Source organism: Mizuhopecten yessoensis, unplaced genomic scaffold (assembly GCF_002113885.1).
Source record: "Mizuhopecten yessoensis strain PY_sf001 unplaced genomic scaffold, ASM211388v2 scaffold3377, whole genome shotgun sequence".
NCBI lineage: Eukaryota > Metazoa > Mollusca > Bivalvia > Pectinida > Pectinidae > Mizuhopecten > Mizuhopecten yessoensis.
This window is the reverse complement of record NW_018405014.1, coordinates 66,757-88,435: the sequence shown is the minus strand read 5'-3', so window position 1 is coordinate 88,435 and position 21,679 is coordinate 66,757. Positions and strand designations below refer to the sequence as shown.

The 21,679-nt window shown below is 36.0% G+C and overlaps 1 protein-coding gene across 1 annotated transcript in view; it reads left to right on the top strand.

Annotated features, from left to right (window-relative positions):
* Positions 1-21,679, top strand: part of LOC110447440 (MAM and LDL-receptor class A domain-containing protein 1-like) — a 55,132-nt gene that overhangs the window by 27,686 nt on the left and 5,767 nt on the right. Inside the window, exons 18-32 of the mRNA XM_021493137.1 lie at positions 278-498; positions 1,677-1,758; positions 2,547-2,666; positions 4,077-4,171; positions 6,869-6,998; positions 7,666-7,844; positions 10,318-10,396; positions 11,205-11,759; positions 12,808-12,899; positions 15,966-16,095; positions 16,496-16,686; positions 17,464-17,545; positions 18,455-18,568; positions 19,012-19,106; positions 19,881-20,016. Of these exons, the coding sequence (XP_021348812.1) occupies positions 278-498; positions 1,677-1,758; positions 2,547-2,666; positions 4,077-4,171; positions 6,869-6,998; positions 7,666-7,844; positions 10,318-10,396; positions 11,205-11,759; positions 12,808-12,899; positions 15,966-16,095; positions 16,496-16,686; positions 17,464-17,545; positions 18,455-18,568; positions 19,012-19,106; positions 19,881-20,016 (2,301 nt within the window). The remainder of the gene's footprint in view (positions 1-277; positions 499-1,676; positions 1,759-2,546; positions 2,667-4,076; positions 4,172-6,868; positions 6,999-7,665; positions 7,845-10,317; positions 10,397-11,204; positions 11,760-12,807; positions 12,900-15,965; positions 16,096-16,495; positions 16,687-17,463; positions 17,546-18,454; positions 18,569-19,011; positions 19,107-19,880; positions 20,017-21,679) is intronic.

Here is a 21,679-nt window from a genome sequence, read left to right as displayed (position 1 = left end):
GTCTTCTCAGCTGTAAATAAGTTGATTGGCGGTGCGTGAATTCTTGAATTCCAGTCGGGAGTGCTTAAATGGCAACACGGCTGTATGCTCCCCAGGGAGTCGAGAAAGATATTGTTTGGTTGCAATAGCCCATTAACCACGGATAATAATTTGTGAACCGCTTTGAGTTGACATTGATTGTAATAAAGTGGTATATAACAACTTCAAATTATCAATATAATTATCTTTAAGAACGTAAATCAAACTAAATATTCATGGTCACGTATTCGTTTTATAGTCTCGGAGAAATGTCTATCGTTTGGGTACCACATGTATGGCGCCAATGTGGACACCCTGAGGGTCAAGGTCAAAGGGACCTCCTCCTCTAGTATTCCTGGAGAAGATGAACCAGAAGCTGTGTCCACTGACGTTGATCAAACACTTTGGACCAAGACTGGAGATTCCGGAGATATTTGGCTTAAAGCCAAAGTGACAATTCCTTCTTTGACCATTTTAAAGGTAATTGCAAAATCAATCACTGTAACATTACTGAACACATACAGTTCGATAGTTGTATCACGTTGTAAGTGTTTGACTTCTAAACAACATTATCTCAACAATAATTCGATACATGTATATAATTATACACACATGTTTATACATATAAATATATATTTCTTATAATGTTATTCATAAATGAACATATATGTACATTATTTAATACCAATTCCTATGCCACCTGGCTAATATCTCACTATGTGTGTATGCCTCCGTGTGTGCTGGAGATGTAATGTGTTAAAATAGCAATCAGTTTGCATGAAAACATTCTATGTACTTGTTTAGCAACATTCCCTACAAATATTAGCTGGCATTATCATTCATGATTAAGATTCTTTATACGGAGAGGAATTGATTGCAAAACCACGCGAAGGTCACGCTATCCAATTATACAAAAAATAACTTGGATATTTGATAACATTTTTTTAGACAGCTACGAGCAATCAGCTCGGATAATTATCAATAAATTCCCATAATCGACAAGGCAGGAAAAACTCCATCCACTTTACCAGTGCTGTAGACTTCGAAAGCGTGTCCCTTTCAAGCATACGCTAATTCGCGACATTTCTCGGAATTTCCTCAGTTCCCCGAATTATTGCATCAAAATAGGTATTAGACATGAAATAGTTAAACATATCAAGTAGAATATATATCAATAAGTGTTCAATATGTAATTTCCTTACAAATCGAGGAAGAATAGGCGACTCGCAACCATCATCCAGCTGGTACACCCAAATTGGAAGAACTGTTGCAGTCAGAGTTAAGATATTGTTCATGTATTGTCGTCTGAGATACACTGTACTGCATTTGCATGTGACAAACATATGCAGTTTCAATTGTAACACTACAGTTTCGATAGGGACTACCAGGATGAGCATAACACCAGTTGATTAATAAAAAAATATCATCAACCTCACCTGCTCTGGTACAAGACGACGATCATTGTTTTCCCGTCAGCAATTTGGTAAGCAGTTGTTACAGGTTGAAAAAATTACGAATCACACCGGCGACAAACATATGAAACGCATATCAGTTTAGGTTACACGTCGTCTCTGCAATAACTGTACAACGCCAGATATGTATGTTTATCCTTTATTGACATTTATTGCGATAAACTGAAACCATTAAACATTTTACAGATCATAATGGAAGCCGTCACAGGGGCTAGCTGGGACAGTGATATTGCTATCGATGAATTACGTATTCAACCAGGGCCTTGTGGTAAGTGATATTTTGTGGTAAGTGAAATCCACAATTACAAGCCACACGGAATCTGTAGTGAGTAGACACCGTATAAAGGACTTACACAGCTAAATCTTTTACTTTATGTTATTACTAAGCGTTTGAGCTAATAGCGTTAATATTTGAAGCTCACCACTAGTGATAAGAATCTAGATTCACAGGTGCATACCTGAGAAAGGCTTTAAAAGGTATTTTTGGTGAGTTTGGTGGCATATAAGAGCGCTACAGGCGTCTGTTTTTGACAACCGGAAGTTTACAAGCCTAACCGGTGAAGTGGGATGGGAACACCCCCTGACATTTGACTCCATATTAATCCGCCATTTTATTCAATGTAACATATGTCAACAATTACCTATTTGAATTACTCAGAGGCACCGTATTAAACCGGAACAAATTTTAGGTAACGATTACAATCGTATGAAACACTTATCGACTGACTGATTTAGTTGTGCGAGTCCTATACAATTAGAGATATGCGACCAATGCCTATAACGATAGACTCGTGGTATACAAATGTGAAAGTGTTAATTAACCGAGCTACCTGGAAATGGACACCCCATCTATCATGTAGAGTGACCATCTCAGTTTTCTTGAACATAAAGAAAATAAAAGTATAGGTATTCTCGCCTTCCTCCTCCAGAGTAAGAGTGAGGAAAGTAGAATGCATAAATGTAAGCAATATATCGGCGCTGTTTTGACATTGTAAATTTTAGTGCATTATGCCGCTGCTTGTTTTCTTTTATTAATATTGGTAACCTTATTTTTAGTGATGCTCCCATGCGATTCTTCTCCTTGCTTGAACGGCGGCACGTGCTCGGATACCGCCAATAGCACGTTTACATGCCAGTGTCAACCAATGTACACGGGGGACATATGCGAGAACCAAGGTGAGAAACGGAACAGATATTATGCATCCAATAGAAGAAACTATTCAAAATAGCATAATCCCATAAAAGTAGCCGCCAGAGAGTTTAAGAGAAGGAATCATCATGTAATAGAATTGTACGTTTAAGGGGTTTACGTGTACTGCAACCATCTTGTCCGTCTGCCTATCCATTGGAATTTTCCCCTTAAGTTATAAGTCAATTTCAACAAAACTTAATAAATATGATTAGCATATCATATGGTTGTGTTTATACTTCGTTTTCGAAACGGTTCCCTTTTATTTGCCCAAGTTGCCCGGTCGTGTTAACTTTAACAAGGGGTTTACTTGTACTGCAACCGTCTTGTCCGTCTGCCTATCCATTGGAATTTTCCCCTTAAGTTATAAGTCAATTTCAACAAAACTTAATAAATATGATTAGCATATCATATGGTTGTGTTTATACTTCGTTTTCGAAACAGTTCCCTTTCATTTGCCCAAGTTGCCCGGTCATGTTAATTGCCAAAAACTATGAGGGCAATTACAATGAAATTTGCTGGAAGTGATTCATAGTGGACATACTTTTGATCAAATAGCAAACTTTTAGTTTTTGAGTTTCAATATGTCCTCCATTACCTATGATTGACTGAGACAATTACATTACATGTAAATTCAGTTCTTTGAAAACGACATCAATGATACTTTTTGGAGCGATACATAGGTGACATACTTATAACAAAAAAAACAGCCTTATAATTTTAGCAATTCGGATGATCGCTATGGCCTCGAATTGGTCGTGACAACTGCGGTTAAAACTACCGTTTACTAGGCGTGACTTTGTTGGTAATTTGTGCAGGAGTGATGCATGTATGTGATATACATTGTATATATATACAGTGTATATATAACTCCACCACTCTTTCTAAACTTTGAAGCAAATTTCGGAAAAAAAAGGTTTATGCATTATTGACATACCTAATAACACCATATATTTATTTTTATTTTTACAGACTTACAAACCTTACAGTACCTTATGATTAACATGTAGTCTAAATAAATGTTCGATAACTGTACGTATAATCGTTATATTATGAAGGTGCTAATGCTAATTCTATATATTTTATATATATTTTATATATCTTGTCCACACTGTTGGAATTACCTCTTTGCCCCATATTATATATATATTATATATATTATATATATAATATTTATTAAATGTATTTGGTTTCGTATTCTTATTTATCTTGTTTATCAAATTTTTCTCCAATGATGAGAGAGTTTCTGATCCACATGATGACATGTACATCACAACAAAGTTGCTGCTTTTATACGCTCCGTAAACAGCAAACTAAATGGCCTGTTTATTCGCCTCAAGTTGACATTCCGTTAATCAAACCGAATGTCAGTTTTTCCCTTTTTCTTTTTTTTTCAGTTCCGGGTATGACATTGTCCTGTACTGCAGAATCTATTTCTGATTGCTTTTTGGGAAATGATGACGACGGTGACTTCAAGTGGGGCAGACTTACTGTAAGCATTGTCCTATTTTCTCCCAGATCACTATATAACGTCGATGCACATTTTGCTTATAGATTATTGCAAAAGAGTCAGGAATACCACTTTAGCTGACAATATTTATATCCATGTGATATCATTGGGGGTGGGGTGGGGGTGAGGATCAAATCAATTTATCTATAGTATGTTATAATGGAAGATAAACGGAAGAAACACACATGTGCTTGTACCATTAAAATTTGGTTACTGGCAGATTATGACAAAATTGATTTATACTGCGTTACGTTGATGTATCGTCTTTCTATGACTAATCGGCGATGCTAACCCCATAACAAACATGTACTGTATAGCGCTTAAAATTTGCAGGGTCAATATTTCGCGGTTTGTATTCAGTGCAGATTCGAAGGGATTAAATATCGCTGTCCACCCGAATCCCATGTGTCGTGCAAAGTCTTTTGAGTGTCATCATTTAAGGGTTAAATATCAAAATACAGGTAAACCGTTTGAAAACACTGATCTCGAGAGTTGTCATCCGCCAGTGACGTCACGCGAAAGAAAATCAAATGTGTATGTACCTTTGTAAGAGTAAACTGTAATCAATTAATCACCGAATGTGTACACTTAAATATAGTGTTGCCATTTACACGTAAGTGTTTCTTTTTACATGGACTGCCCAGTTGTCCGGTGATAATCTGATTTTAGTTCATTAAAGCTTGCATAACAGCATTGGGTTATCAGTATTTTCAACATGTTGTGATAAGGTCCATTAAAGTGGATAACATTTTCGCCGGTGTTTAGAATTCGCAGAGATTAGTCAACGCGCGAATATAGCGCAATTAAAAACCCCGCGAAATATAACCGCTATACAGTATATGCAGATCAGGAATTAAACGATTAGTTGTTATTTTAAAATTTATAATAAGGAGTAAGGTATTCATATAATGAACCACGCAAATATTTCAAAGTGTTTACTACTACTATTAAAGTTACAGCACACCTCGTGGTTTTTTTAAAGTTCCACCAGCGCAGCCTACCAGTTTATATCTAGTAAGATGGATGAAGCAGATGCACCTTTTAATTATGATACAATATGTCAAAATGAAATGACAGTTGAAGTAGAACCTGACAAACAAGTTAACTCTTTGTTCTGAAAGATGACGCGGAACAGGAACAGACTGTTCACATGTGTCTAAGGCTACTTAGAATACAGAAATAGCTCTAAACTAATTTACATCCAGCTATCAACATTGTTCAGCTGTTGTACAGAACCTATTCTTCTCCAACTATCACAACACGTCATTTGGTTTTTAATGTGACTGTTTAATTAGTACACGTCATTTGGTTTGTAATGTGACTGTTGAGTGAGTAAACGTCATTTAGTTGTAATGTGATCTGTTTAGTAAGTTGCACGTCATTTTTTTTGTAATGTGATTATCGATCTTTATTTCATGGTAGAGTAAGCATCATATTTATTTATACTTTATTTATTATGTTGAGTCACGACCGATATTGAGCATCACACCACATAATATGCATTTAAATGATTTGATATAACAGTTGAGATTCACGTTATTTAGTTAAATTCGAGAAAGGTGGCTGAGGTAGAAAAGAAAAGTTCCCTTCTTGGTCTTTATTTGTTCCGCAATTTACGCTCGAAAATAGTTAACTACCTTATATTGGTATCGTCGTTTACAATCGTGGAAAATAAAGTCCTATAATAAATGAACTGAAGCATCCTTTTAGCTTGTTAGAAGGTATAAGGAGGCAGAACCCAAAATCGGATCAGTACCAAAATCGGATCACTTTTTGCAATAAAGTACTTTCAAATCACTAAATGTGGCAATAGATCAGTTATAACAATGATTCAAGGAACCTTAGAATTCTTAGCCATACACCATTTTTTATCTCCAGATGAATACGTTTTCAGTTCAAATAGCACCAGAAAACGTAATTCAAACTCGAAAGTCAGTGTTTTGTTAACGTTTTTGAAAAATGGCGCATGCGAAGACTGTGCATTCCGTTTTTGACTAAAGGAATAAATTCTCACTATAGAAATACTTGATTTCATATAAATTCCAAAGGTCATAAAAAAATTAAAAAAATGCTAACAAAAAAGTATTCATTTGAAGTGTAAGATACTACAATATTCAAGCTTTGATCCGATTTGGGTCCTGACATTCGCAAAAAAAACACCAAAAAAACGAAAACGCTAATTGGCGACCTCAGAGCGTTCTATAAATATCTCGCGTGAGCCCAGGGTGCTACCTCTGTCTGAATGAACACCCATCGATATTCTTTTTTTGATACAGACATTAATGTATATAATTCATCCTCGGAATTTTCAATGAATGAATAAAATGATGGTTTGGTGATCCGGTTTGGGTCCTGTCAACTATAAGTGATATATTTTTAGTAAAAAGTTCATTCATTTAGATCAATGAATTCCTTCAAAATCCGTTTCACATTGACTTCACGCCCACAGTATATATGTGCTTTGTTACACCAATAAATCAGCATCTATTACCGTAGTGTCGTTACACTTGAAGCTATCCAGAACATTTTTTTATTTTTGTTGACAATTTACCAAATGCTCAACAACGCTTGTTATTTTTTATCCTGCTTTAATGGTATTAAGATTGGTAGTCCGATGTTTGGATACTGTCTTGGTTGAGCAACTATAACACAAACTGATAATGTGCCACTATTTTGTAGGGACCAACACCTTCTTTTGACACTGGCCCATCCAGTGCTTTGGAAGGCCATTATTACCTCTATACCGAAGCATCGGTCCCCCGCGTAGCCGGGGACACCGCTATCCTTGAAACCAAAGTCAACCTCGCAGGTAATTTAACTCTAACCTTGACTCATGTCTATTTATTTAACTATTGAAATGGCGATTGATATATTCTTAATTTAACGCCAAATAACCAAACAACACCTTTCTTTTAAATAATTATGATAACAATACACATAGATTTGCATAAGTAAAAGTATGAGTTGAATAAGGAACTATGAATAAGTTAAAAATGTAATTCCCTTTCCAGATGTAAATAAAAACAAATATTATAAGGTATTAAGAATCATTTTCCCTCTGCAAAAACTGTAGCCAAGTAATGGAAACTGTTATTTCTGTCATGCCTATAGCTTCAATTAATCGTTGCTAAAATGAAAACCATACCTTGCAGGACTTCATACAGATGAAGTAAACAAATTATAATCAACAATAGTGTCTGAGTGTAAAAGTTTATCGGGACTAGACTGGGATTCGAACCCCAGACTTCATGTTGTTATACTATTGCACTAACCGATTGAGCTAACTGATCAACCGAACCGTCCTGGCCAAACTGTGCTACAGTTATAACCAAACGGAAGTTAAGGAGACGTTACTGTATATAAATGTATGTCATCGATAATGGTCGAACTTCGTTATGTTGAAAACAAATCAATATTGAGTTCATTTTGTTTAATATATGTTGTTTCAAAATTAGCGTTCCTTATGATATTTTCAGTCCAAGCTCAATGCTTACGGTTTTGGCTGCATATGTACGGGGCATCAATGGGCACGTTCAGCATTAAAATGACGAGTGACGTCACTATCAGTTCGACTGTATTGTTCAGTCAGTCTGGTAACCAAGGCAACCATTGGATTCATCACACTGTTGAAATCCCGGCGGAGGCAGGACTGGAGGTAAGCAAATTACATATGTATCCATAAAGCATCAATAATGAATCAAGGTTCGTAATATGTTTGTTGAGTTCAATTATCAGTCAGCCTCGATATTCCAGGAGTTACGCTGACTTACGCTCTTTGCACCCATGGAATTCGTCATAGCAAAACATTGATTGATTGATTGATTGATTGATAGGTTTTACGTCCGCTTCACTACCGTGTAGTTCGGTTATCCAGCAGACGAAGAACAGAAAGGAAAATGAGTAGAAGGGATAAAGTATGGAGTAAAAGAGTAGAGGGGGCAGATAGGTTAGAGAAGGGGCCGTCTATCCTATATATATTAACTGTATAAGTCTAGTTTTTGTAAGACGGCTCCTATGCCTAATAATGCCTTAACCTAACACTCATCGTTCAGCATCACCAAGTCAGGACCGGAAGTGGGGTATTGTGCCGCCTTCAGCCACACCAGTCCCTGCCTATTCTATGAATTTGGTTTGTATATAAAATTTGGAAGTCCATCTAAATGTCTTAATAAATAGACCCTATTTCTAACGATCTAAAGTTTGGATAAAATTTTCACTATCCTCTGTGTCGGCGCTTACGCGACTACTGTTTTTCGAAAAAACCAGAGGGATTTTTTCCGTGCGAGATTGGACAGTGCTCACACGGGTCACCATTTATAGTCCCATCCGACGGACTGTATATTAGTGGTTAGTGTCATGTATGTGCTGTTTTTTTGTTGTCCGTTCCATGTACGCCTCTCCTCATCCTTCATCACTGAGAACAAACCTGACTATACTTGTACCAATGTCATCTTTCTTATAAACCTCGACTTGTCTTTCACTTATTTCTGCTCATCGTTTCGACATTTATGATTTTTAGTGAATAGTGTGATTAGTAGTAGGGGTTTAAAGAGGAAAAACGGGGAGGGTGTGTGGAGGGTGGGGGGTGGGTGATTAGTGTTATAGTTGTGTTATAACCTGGATGGGGGCTGGCGGGGATGGGGGTTGAAAAGACGTGCTGGGTGTCATGAGATGTGCAGAAGGGATTATGGGTTTTATTAATTGCTCGAATTCTGGACCGGGGTGGTATTGGGGATGGTTTGTAGGATGGGACCTGATCGCTTTTGTGAGCTCGTTTTTGATTGGTTATGTGTCTAAAGTAGGGGGTGTTTTCTAAGAGTTGATTCGAGTGAATTTCGATCCTACCTGGGTTGTATTGTGTGTCCAAAATGTTTTTTTATAGATTTCATTCGTCGCAGCTTTCTTAACTCAACCTGAAGTGTAATGTTTTAGGTGTTTTTGAATTTAATATATGTTTTTTTATTTTTTAAGATTAACTTACTTTGTTTATTATTTGCTGTGATTGGATATTGTTGTTATTACACTATTCGATGTGTTAGATAAACAGATATTGATTTATTAGTTCGCTATTTGTTTATCCCGTTATTCCTACCTAACTTATAGGTCCATATTGCACCATTGGCCTCCCTCCTTTACCCGCGCTAACCTTGTAGCGTTTGACGCCGAATGAGCGAGAGGACCTATTTTAAGGGTCGTATTATACAGTTTATAGTGGTAATATATTTCTATCCTATTTTATATCCACCGTTTAAGCTTTGTACAGTCTAAAAACGGCGAACCGCTTCAGATTGTACATCGCCCCACGGTGGTGCATATATATATATCCATTTGTAGGTACTCATGTATACATATATATGGGCGGTTAGACATAAAATTGCTTGGGGTGGCAGACTCGTTCGTAAACGGAACAACCCGCACGTGGTCAGAACACATACGTTGCAGCTTTCTTATATCAACCGGAAGTGAAATGTTTTAGGTGTTTTGAATTTAATAAATGTTTATTGGTTTTTGTTAGATTAACTTACTTTTTGATTTATTTAGAATAATTGGATATTGTTATTACACTATTCGCTGTGTTAGATAAACAAATATTGATTATTAGTTCATTATTCGTTTATCCCGTTATTCCTACCTAACTGATAGGTCCATGTAGCACCATTGGCCTCCCTCCTTTACCCGCGCTAACCTTGTAGGGTTTGACGCCGAATGAGCGAGAGGACTTATTTTTTTATAGCAAAACAGAAGGCACGCGGCTTTTGTATTGGTCTCAGGTAAAAAAAAAGTTACCAACGCTAGGCAGATACATGGTCTTTGAACATCATAGAGGAGCGACACCAAACTGCAAAGCTAGCTAATGTTACCGTCAAGCGACCGTGTGATTCTTATGATGTATATCACAGGATCAAATTAGTCTTCTTGTCTCATCCAAAAGGTGTCAAGCACTGAGTAATCGTAATGGTAACCCCTGGAATATCGTGGATTATGATCAGTCGGAGAACGAATCAGCTTGCTCATTTTATAGATTTATACGTAGAGAGGGACATTACTTACAATTTACTTTTACATTTGACACTGCAGTCTAGTAGTTATAATCTTTTTTTAAAAAAATGCATGGTTCTATTCCCCAGCTGAAATTCTTTGGAATCATCGGACAGAGCTTCACATCAGATATTTGTCTGGATAATATTACCATAACCGCTGGCAGATGTAAGTAAATAACAGTTACGTGTATATAAAATATATAAAAAACGAAATCATCCTGAACACATAATTAATAAACGGTTGTTAAATCTCTTCCAGACAGTTTGAATAAACTGTGACCATGTAAACAGTATTATTTTTACAAATTGCAGATATTAAAAGATGGCAAAATGTATAACTGGGATGGGACTAGTTTAAAATATTTTACTAAAACATGTCCCTTGGCCATAAAATTCACTAATATGTCACATGCCTGCAGTTGTGTTACAAACGTTAATGTCACATTCCTAGAGAACAAATGGATTGCAGTGAACAGGTGTTTCATCATTAAAAAGGTCATGTACAAATCTGCTTACATCTCCATGTAAATTATTGAAAACAAAACAAGACATATATGATGCACACACGTTTCATATCTAACACAACCTGCTGTACCTGTACAAGTATTGGCTTTGCCAGAAATAGTTATTGTGACAACTAACTTTTGAACAATTACTGCGAAATTGATATGACCAGTAATTGCCTTAATACATCCCCCTCTTTTAGGGCACCGAAACTGCCTCTTTTCGATATCACCACGTCATGTTATCCGCCCTATCTTTGATTTCGCCTTCCGCTTAAAATCGAATTGTCAAACTGGACATTTGGAATGAACTTTGAATATGGGAAAAGCAAGGAAACATATTTTGCAGTGCAGACAATACTTATATGAAAAAATATATTGTTTTATCGGTATGTCTCTTTTAACAGCCGACAACGTAAACAACAGGATGGTTATAGAAACAGCTAAAGTATTATTTCTTATGTACTTAAGGTGACGGCCTTACAACAACAACTGCGCCCACAACGACAACAACGCCCACAACAACCACACCCACTACGACCACCACGCCGACCACGACAACCACACCCACCACAACAACCACGCCCACCACGACAACCACACCCACCACGACAACCACACCCACCACGACAACCACACCTACTACGACCACCACGCCCACAACGACAACCACACCCACGACGACAACCACACCCACTACGACCACCACGCCCACAACGACAACCACACCACCTACGACAACCACACCTACTACGACTACCACGCCCACAACGACAACCACACCCACTACGACAACCACACCTACTACGACTACCACGCCCACAACGACAACCACACCCACTACGACAACCACACCTACTACGACTACCACGCCCACAACGACAACTACTTCCGCAACAACAACCATTGCATTAAGCCCCTGTGACCCGGATCCTTGTCTAAATGGTGCGACATGCTTTGTTCTGCCTGTTGACAATTACCTGTGTCTTTGTGTCCCGGGATTTATCGACAAGAACTGTTCATCAAGTAAGTAATTTAAATAAGGTTACAGAAATAAGAGATAACTAAAGTTTTAAACTTTTTTGTTAAGGATATAACGTTACATTGTAGTCGTAATGATTATCTTGTAGACATATATGCACCTTCGAAATACAATGTTAGCGCTGGTTTATGTTCTAGATGTTATATTGTTGAATACACAATAACGCTAATGTTAAAACGTTACGTCTACCTTTTTTATAAACAAAATCTTTTGTCGCCACTATCTTTATCTTAAAGTCTTAATATACATCCTGAACACATAGCTATTCTATAAATGTACTATTTATTGCTTATTTTCTAGACGTAACGGTGTATTGTGTAAAAGTTATGTTCCACTTCAAGACGTTATGTTTGTGGTGTGTATATATTTTGAGGTGGATGTTTTTATATAGAGTTGTGTATGTTTGTGGTGAATATATATATTTGTTGTTGTGGTAACGTGATGTAGTGTTGTGAAGACGTTGTATCTAATGCATTGACATTATGTTTATTGTGTTTAGGATGAGTTTGTTGTATAAAAAACCTTAATGCTATGTTGCATAGACGTTATCTTTGTCATACAAAGACGTCGTGTTTGTGATGATGACGTTTTGTTTGTTGTTTTCATGTTATGTTCGTGTGTTGACATAGTGTTTGTGGTTTTGATATTATTTATTTTTTATTAAACTTTATGTTCCTTGTGGTAAGGCTATGTTGTTCGAGTAGTCTATATGTTTTGTTATGTGGAGCCTATGTTTGTTGTGCAGTCGTAATATTGGTTGTGTCAAGGTTATGTTTTGTGTAGACATTGCATTTTGTATAGATGGCATGTTTGTAGCGTAAGCGCAATGCTTGTTATTTTGACGTTGTATAATTGTTGCGTAGTTACTGCTTGTTATATATATATATATTTGATTTGGTTTCTTGTAAATATGTTTTAATTGTTGTATATGCGTTATATTTGTGTTGTTAATGCCATGCTTAGTACGATGATATTACTTTATTCGTTATAGACGTAGAAACTAAACTGATAATTGATATTTCCATTTGACAGCGTTTGGGTCTGCATTCGACTGTGACTTCGAGTCGGGAAGTTGTTTCATGGAGGATGACGCAACATCTGATTTCACATTTACAACTCGTTCGGTAAGTACGTAATTAATCCGTGTGTCAACTTGGCTACAATAAACAGGTAGGTATGTTGATAAGCTGTCTGTCAGCTGAGCTAAAATAAACAAGATATGTATGAAAATAAGTTGTCTGTCAACTAAGCTAAAATAAACAAGAAGGTATGTTGATAAGCTGTCTGTCAGCTGAGCTTAAAAATAAGGATATGTATGAAAATAAATTGCCTGTCAACTAAGTTAAATAAACAGGTAGGTATGTTAGTAAGTTGTATCTCAGCTAGACTACAATGAAAAGATAGGTATGAAAATAAGTTGTCTATTTATCAAGCTAAAATAAACACAAACGAATAAAAATAGACTATCTGTCAATTAAGCTACAGTAAGCAAATATGTATGTAAATATGATGTCTGTCAACTAAGCTACTTTTAACACATAAGTATATAGATAAGTTGTCTGCCAACTTAGTAACGATACACTGATATGTTATAAATAAGATGGCTGTCTGGCAACTAACCCTTTCACCCCCATGTAACTTTAGTAGACACTGCCATGCATTGATATGGCTGAGTCCATTGTGGTCTACAGCAATGAAAGGGTTAGGCTACGATTAACAGAAAGGTAAGTAAAGAAGGTGTCTGTCAGCTAAGCTACAATAAACAGGTATATATTTTAATAAGCATTAATTCAACTTAGACACCATTACAAAGAAAATATCTGAGAACGAAAGTAAGATGTTTTTCGACATTATCAACATTAACAGGTGAATTTTTAAATGTATTATCTGTCTGCTAAATTGAACTATGACCCAAATATATTTAATAATGTCAGTAGGAACATATAACAACGTTTACTATAAGTCGCCGAGATAAATTAAAAGTAAGATTACTTTGTATGTTGACTTTTTTTAAATTAGATATTAACTAAGTTGAAAAATACTTGTTGGAAGTCTTACTTTAAGGCATTAAAAAAAATGGGCCGAATTGAAAATAAAAGACAAGAGTTTCTTCGACTTCCCCGAAGTATACATGCTATATATATATAAATGCATTTATGTGCTTATTGCATACAAAATCCGTATGGATGTCAAGTTAATAAATGGTTAGTATAGTACACACAGAATATTCGTATACATTATTTTATTAAGGTAAACATCTTCCTTCTTTATACTTTTATTCCCTTTGCAGTTTGCAATAAAAGTGCAATTTGAAAAAGAATTCAGTGACACGAACAATTCTTGAAATAATATTTTTCTTAAAGCCGTGTAAAAGACTTATCTACGCCCTTCTTATTTTAACTATAGCATTTTGGATTATTCAGAAGACATGAATGGAAACGTATTTAATGTTCTGTTATCAAATTAGATTTTTTACAAAAGGAAAGGGGAAGCATTGCTTCAGTAATTTTGTTTTTCAATACATCGCACAAGTAGATAAATACATACAATCAAGAGGTAGACGATTTATCTGGTAAAATATCAGAAACATAACTTCATGAGAGAGGTTGTAAATGATAACGACCGAAGAAGGCTTTGCTCTTAAGTAATCCGTAAGAAAATGATGTCGTTCAAAGCAATAGCTTAAATAAGCAATACGTGTTTTAGCAAATATTGTTATGGTCCTGTAACACAAATTGCTATTGACAGCCGGGCTTTATTTAAGTTTGTCAGCAATAGAATAGTGTGTTATAGGCCCATATTAATATTTGCTAAACTATTCATTACTTTTTCACATTGTGATAGAGTAGTTACGCTTTATTAGGTCACCTGAGCTTTTTATATTTTCTACTTCTTCTCAAGAACCAGTGGATGCTTTTTTTTCAAACTTTGTCAGAATCAACCTTGGTAGATGAAGCTACACAATTAAAAATTTGGAATACCTACCCGAACTCCAGGGACCAGGGCGGGGCCCCAAATGGAGAATTAATCAAAAATTCAAAATTATTCTTCGCAAGACTCAGAGGTACCATAATCAATGTCTATGCATGTATGAAAGATCATCAGGGGCTTTGTTTAAATTGTAAATTTCAGTACCCCAGGGCCATCAACTCTCCTTTGGGGAGGAGGTAAAATTAACTATAGTCTATATAGGGAAATAACACTTTCGGGTATAGTTTGGCAATTTTCAGTAGGAAATTATTCTTGCTTGGTGAGATCATCTTTAGAGGAGATGGTATCAAATTGTAAAATTGGGATGCCTTCCCCAACCCCCAGGAGCAAGGGCGGGGCACCAAAGGGAAAATTATCCAATATTTCAAAAATCTTCTTCTTCAGACTCAGATGTAGTACAATCAAATCCTGTGCATTGATGAAAAATTCTGTCAGGGTTTTATTTATTTTTCAGTTTTATTACCCCCGGACCATCCGTTCTCCTTTGGGGAAGGGGTAAAGTTGACTTTAGTTTATATAGGGAAATAACACTTTCAGGTATATTTCGTCAATTTTCAGCAGGAAATTATTATAAAGTGGTTGAAATGATTATAATGCCAGATGGCAATTAAATGGTATGAAAAAATAAGATCCTGCCCCATCCTCAGGGGCTGGAGGGTTGGGGCCCAAATGGGGATTACGGTTAAAAATTAAAAAATCTTCTTCGTCAGTGTCAGAGGATTTACTGTTCATGGATAGAAAGGTCCTCACCTTAATTATAAATTTCATTATCCCCCACGTCATCTGCTCTCCCTTGGGGAGAGGGTATAATTCTCAATAGCAAAATAATTTATTTGAATAGTTTTTAAAGTTCTTATCCTTTGGTGACATGACAAGTATTGTACATGCATTTCACTTTCTTTTCATGTTATTTTCCACATTTTGTACATCTCAACAATTAAATGGGGCTACTAGTACCTATAATATAACTCAGGTGACCGCTAAGGCCCTTGGACCTCTTGTTTACTTATTTCGAACAGTTTGTGAACAGCAAATTTAGCCTTGACAATAATGAAATTGATGACGTCACAATAGAGATTGATGACGTTACAATAGCAAATGTTGTTATAGTTTCACAACAACATTTGCCTCCTCAAAACATTGCAATGGAGGGATGCAGAGCAAATTTAAATAAGATAAATTATTTCATATTATTACAGGGTCGAACACCATCAGGAAACACTGGCCCATCTGGAGCTGCCGATGGCAACTTCTACACGTATGCCGAAATGTCCTTTCCGCGCCAGCAAGGAGATGGAGCCAGACTCGTTTCTAATTTTTCAACAGCATGTAAGTACCTGGCCTGTCCTCAGGGGTAAAATACATCGAAAGTATAACAGCCGATTGGTAAAACCTCTGCCTTTCCTGCAAGCTAGCTTTTCAAGCAATGCGTTGTTACTTTTGGATGCGCTCACTAGTTAAGCAACAGCAGACCGACATATATATCTTTATTATTACTGGGCAACATTCACTGATAGTAGCACATGAGCCAATCACATTAAAATCACGATATTCGCCAAATACATTACTTGATCACAATGGTAAAACACATTCATTTAGTTATTACACGGGTTAAAGGGGCAAAACACATACAGACACAAATTGTTACTACTATTTGACCAGAATTACAGTGATGGGTATCATGCTTTTTTAACTATGATAAAGCTATTATCTTACGCCTGTCTTACAGTTGGAACACCTGGGAGCTTAACGTCTGTAAACCGATGCCTGACGTTCAACTACTGCATGTTCGGTTCTGGTATTGGAACACTGTCCGTATCAACAACATCCTCTGGTGGTAGCGACTGGTCTCGTTCTGGTGATCATGGACCAGAATGGAAAACAGGAGCTATAGATATACCAGCATCGACAGATCAAAAGGTACTGTACGATGGACGTAGGTAATAGATACAGTATGTGATAAATTAATTCTGCTAGAACAGATGTAATACATATATATATAACTGCAGGTATATATCGATAGATATGGTATGCCATAATCAATATATTAGAATAGATGTTATAGATATATTCGCATCATTAGATCAACAGGTACTTCAGGATGGACGTAGGTGATATATACAGTATGCCAAAACCAATCATAGTTAAACACATAAACCAGGGGGTACTAAAGGATGAACGTAAGTCGATAGATAAGCCCAAAATGAACTATTCGAAAATATATATTTTAGATATACCCACAGGTAAAGTGGAATGAACGAAATTCGGTTAATATAGTATGCCAAAACGCATTATACTAGAACAGATGCTTTAGACAAACCAGCAGGTACTGTATGATGAACGAAAGTGGTATGCCTAGGGGTATTCCAAAAGGAAGTATTCTACAACAGATACGGTAGATATACCAGCATCGTCTGAGGTACAGATATTGAAAAATATAGAGACATTTATCTAATTGTCTGGTTATCTGTTAACTTATTCTTAAGTCCGGGTAGAGTCATAATTTGCATTCGGCGTAACTTGTATTTCTGCACTGCGTACTCTATATTTTTCACATGTCAATATCACTGTCATTGATGTCAAAGCTACAAGTATAAATACGTCTCGAAAGTATCATTGCTATAATGATTTGAAACATATTAACCTAAACGTATACACAATGGTCATATAAAAAGATACACATGTATGTGTTTTCAGATCACATTTGAGGCTATACGAGGAACCAGCTGTGATAGTGATATAGCATTAGATGACATTTCGTTAAGGGAAGGTTTGTGTGGTAAGTGACTATGTATATTGCTTTAAAATATAAATATATATCCTTTGACGTGTGTGTGTATCCCTTACATTTCAATGACCGTAATGAGATAACCTTTCTTCTTGACTGTTCCCTACAGGCTAAACGTTTTCTCTCTCTGGTTTGAATTTTGAGTTCTATGTGACCTTATCTTGTGACTTGTTAGAGTTTTGAATTCTGTTTGACATTGTCTTGTGACTCGTTTAAATTTTGAGTTCTATGTGACCTGATCATGTGACTTGTGTTAGCTTTAAATTCTGTATGACCTTGTCCAGTGATCTTTTGCATTTTGAGTTGTGTGTGACCTTACCTAGTGGCTTCTTTGAATTTAGAGTTCTGGACGACCTTATCATGGGATTTGTTTGAACTGTAAGTTCTGTATGACATTGTACTGTGACTTGTTTGAACTGTTAGTTCTGTATGACATTGTACTGTGACTTGTTTGAACTGTAAGTTCTGTATGACATTGTACTGTGGATTGTTTGAACTGTAAGTTCGGTATGACATTGTACTGTGGATTGTTTTAACTGTAAGTTATGTTTGACATTGTACTGTGGATTGTTTGAACTGTAAGTTTAGTATGACATTGTACTGTGACTTGTTTGAACTGTAAGTTCGGTATGACATTGTACTGTGACTTGTTTGAACTGTTAGTTCTGTTTGACATGGTACTGTGGATTGTTTGAACTGTAAGATCTGTATGACATTGTACTGTGACTTGTTTGAACTGTTAGTTCTGTTTGACATTGTACTGTGACTTGTTTGAATTTTGAGCTCTGTGTGGCTTCTTTTTGTGAATTGTTTATATTTTAACTATTGTTTTACCTTGTCCAATGATTCGTTTGTATTTTGAGTTATGTGTAACCTTGTCCTTTGACTTGTTATTCACAGGCTGTACCCCGAATCCTTGTTTTAATGGCGGTTTTTGTGTGACACTGAACATTAACATTGACACCGAGTGTGTTTGCTTACCTGGTTACGAGGGATCCTTCTGTGAGGTTATTGGTAAGTAATTATATATTCCTCGTCAACGTCGAGATTATATACATGAATGAAAAAGACAGTGTGCAATACAAGACAATACCAACGCAAGACGAGGAATACAAAAGCATTCTTTTCAGTACCAATGCAGTGTTAAGGTATGACAAAAAAATACAAGATACAAAAAAATGGAATTCCTATTTCTTGGTGACATAAGTTCTGTTGTCCTTGCAACCTCTGAAGTGATGGATACACATGTTATGATAATATGAAACAAAATATGCAATTCTCTGCGAACAAAGGATCATTCAAGCAGTAGTTTTCGGAAATAATATAAGATTAAACCATAATCCTGATGTTAAACATAGCTTACACTGTTAGAAAAAAACACAGAAAGGACAGTAAGAAAAAAACTGTTAAATAGACACAGAATAAAAACCAGTTAACTAATTTGTTTGTTGCTACAGTTCCTGGCCATAACATCGGCTGTACGTTTGAGGAGTTCACGTCTTGTTTCTTACGCCAAGCTGATGACGATGACTTTGACTGGACAAAAATAAGTGTAAGTATATATTATATGATATTAGCAATAGGCGAAACATGTCATGTTGACTGGGTACTGATAAATAACGGACCTGCATATGCACAAATATTTTTCAATTCAACAAATTCCGTATATTTTTATCCGTGTTTTGTTCCGTATTTATCTATTCATGTGTTGTTCCGTATTTATCTATTCATGTGTTGTTCCGTATATATCTATTCATGTGTTTTTCTATATACCAGTGTTATGTACCTGGTGTTTTTGCCCTTTTTTGGTTATTTTGTTCATACTAACATCATTGTTTTATATTTATATCGTTCCTTTATTTATCTTTATCATTTCTATTTCATATGTATTTAAGCACTTATCTCTCTCGTATTACAAACTCCTTTTGTTCAATAAATATGTCTTTCTTCATTTGTTCCGTACTTTTATCTGCCCATATATATATTTACCAAATTTTTGCTCTACTTTAGTAACTAAGTATGGTTCTACATTTATCTACCAAAGTTTGGTTTGATATGTATCTACCAAAGTTCAGTTTGTTATCAAAAAATGATTTTGTATCTTTTTCTTATCCACTCATGTTCTGTTCTATATATATTAATTAGGATCTAAACCAACCTCCTTTGTTTAGTATTCTATTGATATATCAGGTTTGGTTCTATATTTTCACCATATTTACGGTGTTTTTTATCATTTGTACCAAATGTTATACAAATCATTTTCCTCGCAATGACTGTTCAAAAATAAATTCCTAATAAAATGTTTGGTATCGTTGTTTTTGTACAGGGCCCAACGCCAACGCCCGGAACAGGGCCTTCTGACTTGGATACCCAAACCAACGGACAGTACATGTTTATAGAGGGCTCAATGCCACGCGTGGAAAACGATGTCGCAAGGCTGGTATCCAATGCTTCGTTCCCAGGTATGCTACATGCATCTAGTAACTAATATAAATGTATCGGGTATGCATGTATATGTCCCCTGCAGTAAACCGCCATTACCAAATATTTACATTTCCACTGCACAGAACCTAGATGTTTCTACTGGGCTCAATGTATGTTATCTAAGGATTGGTTGTCATATTTTTGACGTTTATTGGCGTGTAAACCACATCGGGCTTGCGATATATTTAACATGGTGCGCGTAAGCGTAAGCGCACCATGTTAAATATATCGCAAGCCCGATGTGGTTTACACGCCAATAAACGTCAAAAATATGACAACCAATCGTTATATTTATATTCCAAACCAACAATATTAGTTCTGCAATGTTGCGAGTATTGTTAATTGCTGTTTTAAAACTCTTATACACACCGACTGGGTCAGCGGTAAATTGTTCGGAACAGCCGGGTAGTTTCGCATTCCACAGTCGTTGTCAAGGGCAACCAGGCCGACATAAACAATAAACAAGAAAGTTCCACAGTAACCAAATCAATTTAATAATAGATTATTTTTTATTTAAATGCATATATGTCAATTACCAATTTGTATACTAACATGTGACCATTTTAATATATGTTGTGGTCATTAAGCGATTTAACTGTCATACAATAACATTCTAAAACACAACACAGCGGAACATCGCCACTTGGCGGTAATTAGGTCAGTGTATCACTACACTGACCTAATCCCCGTTGTAGTTCATTGGAAAATATGTTACAATGGGACCAGTAGAGTTATCTAGGCCCTATGCAGTGCAAATGTAAATATTTCCGTATAACATACATTTGGCCAGTGTGACGTCGCTACGCTTATGACGTCATAACTGTATCGTTGGAGATTGCACTGCTCCACTGTCAACTGGTGACTGTTCTCTGTATGGATTTACCCTGACGTTGAAACGTGTTCAGACTAATATTATGTCTTTATTTCTGCTTGAACTGTAAAATAATCAACATAAAATGTAAATATAAGTATTGGTTGTCATATTTTTGACATGCATTGGTACGCGCACCATTCAATATGTAGGTAAGCCAATGTATGTTACACACCAATGCATGTCAAAAATATGACAACAAATCCTTAAGTATTTTACATGTCACCAGTTGATATAACCGCATTACTAAGAATAGTATTTTTTTCCTTGTGACGAAACCGCCGACTCAATATATTTTCCATTCCTGTCGTATCTCAACCATCTAAATGAACTATTTTATTGAACATGTCCCTTGTAACCAAATGCCATAAGCAAGTAAGTAATAATGTCCTTAGCAGTTAAACAACTATTTCCAAGCACTACATTTGTATCTACAATGAAGTACATTAATCTTTAGTATCAAATAAATAACAAAATGTCAGTAGCCACTACTAAAACCGTTATCACAACATAGTGTACATGTCCCTAGTAATTAAACCGTCATTACAAGATATATTATAAGGCCGTTGTAGCTTTATCGTCATTACCAATTATTTAACGTTATTCTTATAAATTAAACGTCATTACCAAGTTTGCTTCCCTAATTTTCTATTTTGGTATTTGTCCGTTATAATTGATCCGTCGTTTCGAAAATCTAGACTTTTCCACTCATTATAAAAACATACGTCAAATTCAGCTAAAGGAACGCCTTCATTATCTTAATGTGATAT